The sequence below is a fragment of the Gorilla gorilla genome, chromosome 1 (genome assembly GCF_029281585.2).
Source record: "Gorilla gorilla gorilla isolate KB3781 chromosome 1, NHGRI_mGorGor1-v2.1_pri, whole genome shotgun sequence".
Classification (NCBI taxonomy): domain Eukaryota; kingdom Metazoa; phylum Chordata; class Mammalia; order Primates; family Hominidae; genus Gorilla; species Gorilla gorilla.
In genome coordinates this window covers 104,098,219-104,103,154 of record NC_073224.2, presented here as the reverse complement: position 1 = coordinate 104,103,154, position 4,936 = coordinate 104,098,219, and the positions used below count along the sequence as shown (strand labels likewise).

At 43.7% G+C, this 4,936-nt stretch overlaps 1 protein-coding gene across 1 annotated transcript; it reads left to right on the top strand.

Moving 5' to 3' along the window:
* Positions 1–2,041: 2,041 nt before the first annotated feature.
* LOC109029453 (late cornified envelope protein 2A) lies at positions 2,042–2,362 on the top strand. The gene has a single exon (XM_019039851.4). The coding sequence runs from the start codon at positions 2,042–2,044 to the stop codon at positions 2,360–2,362; it is 321 nt and encodes a 106-aa protein (XP_018895396.2).
* Positions 2,363–4,936: the final 2,574 nt, after the last annotated feature.

The following is a 4,936-nucleotide window of genomic DNA, read 5'->3' as shown; positions in this document are numbered from 1 at the left end:
ATTTCACAGAGGTCTTCAGAATATCCACTGAATTGTGAATTCCTAGAGGTCACAAAACACACACGGTGTTTGCCTCTACAAACCTAAGTGTTTGGATAGAAGATCACTGAATACCTAGGAGCTGACAAAACAGTATCTTTTTGATTAACTGCTATTTTTGGATATCAACATTTTTCACCCTTGACCTGAACACCCTCAAGGGTAGGGAACTACATCTGAGACTAGAAAATAAAACTACTGGAGATGGGGCATCTCTTAGTATGACAGAAATGTAAAGACCATATACTCCTACCTTCTAGACCAAGGGTATATGAAAGAAGGGACTATCTTTTTCAAAAGCTGTATTCTAACTTATGCCATACAGTAGGTTTTCAGTAAATGTTGGATGGATGGATGAAATAAATTGATTAATGGATGAATGTATCTAATCCAAAATTGTATCAGATTCCTTACTCTCCTGTCATTCACTAACAAGATTAAATAAATCATTTGATTCCCATCACCTTCTTGACAAGGAATAGACTTCTCAAAATCCTGAATGTACACTGTACATTCCTAAGAGAGCCTTCGCTAGCCTACCTATATTTTTAAATAAAATTTTCAAAGACAGGAACTGAATATTGTCCATTTTTCTGTCTCACACACTGCCCTTGTTCTTTTAAAAAATGACATTGTTTAAGTGTCTTCCTTGTGCCTTATCATGTGCAAAAGCCTCACTTGATGGAACCAACAATTCAGAGAGGAAGGTGCTAACAGGCCTGTTTTACAGTTGAGGATTTAGATTGTCTATATATAGTCTTTGAGGTCACTGGGCTCATAAACACAGAGCTCTTCTGATTCCAATTCAAAAAACTATTGCCTTATTTTAAAAACTGCCTTGTTACACAGTAGACATTTTAATTTCTAAGTGAAGAAGTTTAGTCACAATGATCATTACCACCAAATCTGAGGAAACCATCTTGATTCACTTATTAATCCTCTTAGCAGGGTTCTGCGGGCCACACAGCGACATGGGGTCAGGAATGAGGGCTGAGCAGAAGGGGAGGAGTGTATCCTAGGAAGGAAATGGTCTCTGACTCAATGCCACAAAGAAACCTGCCTAGCTGTGGAAGCAGGGCTTGGAAAACTATACTTGGGGATGGGAAGAAGCTGGAATAGCATACTTCCACAGGGAAGCTATGGCAAGGATCTCTGGTGTTCTCAGAAGTCACTCTTTGAGCCTTTGTCCAGGCACAAGCTCCTTAAGAATCCCCTGGCAGCTCCACAGGGACCAGCCTGGGGGAGGCTGTGACTGGTTAAAGCTCCTTTAGACCCCCTTCCCAGAGGGAGGTCTTGGGAGCTCCCAGTGCTTCCTTGGATTGTAGGGACAAGGAGGCAGGGGAATGTGAGGAATGACCCAGCACGTGCCTGGTTGTGCAAGAGCCACCTCCTGCTCTTCCCAGAGCCAAGCCTGAGCCTATAAAAGACATATTCAGCTCCAGCACCTCATCTGCTCTGACTTCCCCAGGACGTGTCTGTGCTCCTGTGTGTGACCAGGGTGAGTGGCAACCTGGGAGCCAGAGGGCACAGGGGAATGGGAAGATTAAGGGAGGCTTCAGATAGTTATTTCTTTGATTCTGTGCTATTATATGCAGAAAAGAGATACAGTCTGACTTGAGTTTCTGGAAATCTTGCCTTGGGCTGTGAGAAATGTGTATCTGACAGTTTCATCAAGGGCTTATTCTTATATTTCAAAAATGGATACTTTGTTGGGTATGAATACTTTATTCAAGCTCATGAAGATTAGAAGATACTGCCTATCTTCTAAAAGAATAAGAAGCTTATTATATCTGATTTTCAAGTATATATTTCCATTCAGCAGGATTTGTTTTCTTTCACTTGTTGATATACATGTGTGTATGTGTATATATATACACACACTGAATATTGTTCACCATCACCATATGATTTAGTTTTAAAAGAGATAAAATTGCCATCCTTGGTTTTTCACAGCTAAAGGGTTTGACTATTTCAAATTTCACGTTGAAAAAGTCGCACTGAGATGTCCTGCCAGCAAAACCAGCAGCAGTGCCAGCCCCCTCCCAAGTGCCCCCCAAAATGCCCACCCAAGTGTCCTCCAAAGTGCCGACCTCAGTGCCCAGCCCCATGCCCACCTCCAGTCTCTTCCTGCTGTGGTCCCAGCTCTGGGGGCTGCTGCGGCTCCAGCTCTGGGGGCTGCTGCAGCTCTGGGGGTGGCGGCTGCTGCCTGAGCCACCACAGGCCCCATCTCTTCCACCGACACCAGCACCAGAGCCCCGATTGTTGTGAGTGTGGACCTTCTGGGGGCTCTGGCTGCTGCCACAGCTCTGGGGGCTGCTGCTGACCAGACCTCGAACATCACAGAGCAACCCTTATGGAGAAACTTGCAACCAGGACCTGTCCCAGAGTGATGCTTCTCCTGCCCCTTTTTCTCCTTTCCTTGGGCTGACACACCTTGTGAGGTGTTTTGTCTGTTGTCATGGCCCAAGAGCCCATCCTGGATCCTGATCTTACCTTCCCACTTTACCTCATACAACAATAAAGCTCTTTTGCCTCTTTGTGAAGTACCCTGGCCATTGTCAATTCTTCTATTCTTTTCAAATCCCTTAAAGTCCAGTGCCCCAGCCGTACACTTCTAAGGATGCTTTGGTAAGAGTGGAGTGTGAGAAAGAGGTATGCTGGAAGCAGTCTCCAGAGGGGCAATCCTGAAAGAGCAGCCTCACAGTAGGGCTTCTCAATGGGACTGCCTGTGTGCACTTGGAGACTGTGAGATGTGGACCCTCTCAGCCCAGGCAGGGGCCTGAAGGGACTGACAGCCCCAGGGCTGAGCACCACTGGCCATGTGCTGCTTGCTCAGTTTAACTCACCATGCTGAATGTAACTTATTTTCATTTTCTCTTCATGCCATGATGACAAAGCTAGAAAAATCTTTGGTACTCCAAGCAAAAAGGTATATTTAACAGAATTCTTTTCATCTGATTTAAAATGCTTGGTATGAGAATCAGAACCCTTAGGGGCAAGTTTAAATGACAACTCATTGCCACTTAACTTCTCTCCAGGGAGGAAGAGTCTGTCCAGTTCTTGCTTTCTTTCATGTTCCAGCCTCTCCATGAAACAACTGTTAAATAAATACTTAAGCAGTGTAAGGCTGAAGGAACACCTCAGTATGGGCCTGCTCAGTTCCTGTGACTCAATCCATGGCAAAGTGAGGCACAATATGGAACGGGGGTCCAGGCCATGTCCCACTTTTATTGCTACGCCTGCCTCACTGCAAAGGATCAGGCCTGAAGGGTGTGAAGGAGAATTATGAGAAATACCACTCTCAAACAATATATATGAAACAAAACATAAACCAATATAAACAAAAAAAGAAAAAACACTCTTATGTAGCTGTAAAATAAGCTGCATGTAGCCCAGCCTGGGTCTAGCCCTCCTTAGGTTCGGGTCTCCTCAGCTCAGCACTCATATTAAAAGAATTTTAGGACAGAGAAGCAGCTCGTCTGGATGACTGGGGCTCTGTGCCTTGGGGAGGAAGTGTGAAGAAGAGTGAGGGGACCACTAGGTGAATTAAAAATAGTAGTCTATCAGCAGACTGTGAGGTGCTTGTGGTGAGATGATGGGCTCAGTTTAGAGCAAGGCCCTGCTGAAAATGGGCTAATAAAGCATCCTGTCCCTTCTTCTGCATGACACAGATGGGTACCAATTAACATCTCCACCTGTGTTCTTCCACTCTAGTCCCTCCCTATCATGCTTGAGGCTTCTTTCTTTGCTCCTTTTTGTAATTATTGCAACTCCTATAGGTAATTATATGTAATTGTTAGTTTAATTTGAAATTCTCATAGTACTAATTCTGAGTCTATGTTCATATATGTATTGCCCACACTTTTTCTTTTTTGTTTTTCTGCGAACTACATATTCATATACTCTGCCTTATTTTTCAGTATACTCCTTGTTGTTGTTGTTGTTGTTTTTTCTGGTCTATCTTAAGTATTTTCCCTCTGCATTAGCCAGGGTTCTCCAAAGAAACAGAACCAACAGGAGATATCGGTCTCGACAGAAACCGATATCTAGCTTTGTCATCATGGCATGAAGAGAAAATGAAAATAAGTTACATTCAGCATGGTGAGTTAAACTGAGCAAGCAGCACATGGCCAGCGGTGCTCAGCCCTGGGGCTGTCAGTCCCTTCAGGTCCCTGCCTGGGCTGAGAGGGTCCACATCTCACAGTCTCCAAGTGCACACAGACAGTCCCATTGAGAAGCCCTACTATGAGGCTGCTCTTTCAGGATTGCCCCTCTGGAGACTGCTTCCAGCATACCTCTTTCTCACACTCCACTCTTACCAAGAGTAAGGTAAGGTATAGATATAGGTAGAGATACAATTACAGGTAGATATACCTATAGATAGAGATACAAATTTATGATAAGAAATTGGAAATGGATTTATGATTATGAAGGCTGAGAAATCTCAAGATCTGTAGTTGGAAAACTGGAAACCTAGAAGAGCTGATAGTTCTCGTCTGAGTCTGAAGGCCTGGGAACCAGGAGAGCTGATGGTGGAAATTGCAGTCTGAGCACATGAGAAGATCAATATCCCAGCACAAAGCCATCAGGCAGAAGAAATTTCCTCTTACTCAGCCCTATTGTTCTATTCTGGTCATCAATTGATTGGATGAAGCCCACTCACATAGGGAAGAGTAATCTACTTTAATCAGTCTACAAATTCAAATGTTAATTTCACCCAAAAACATCCTCACAGAAACAGCCCGAGTAATGTTTGACCAAATGTCTGGGCATCTTATGGCCCAGTCAAGTCTCCATAAAATTAGCCAGCATACTTCTCCCCTTCCTTCCTCCTTATATTTTAATGAGCCATATTGGCTTATAGTAACATTGTTTGCTATAAGACATTTTAAATTTT

Coding starts and splice junctions, on each gene's coding strand:
- LOC109029453 (XM_019039851.4), top strand. CDS start 2,042: ATGTCCTGCCAGCAAAACCAGCAGCAGTGCCAGCCCCCTCCCAAGTGC.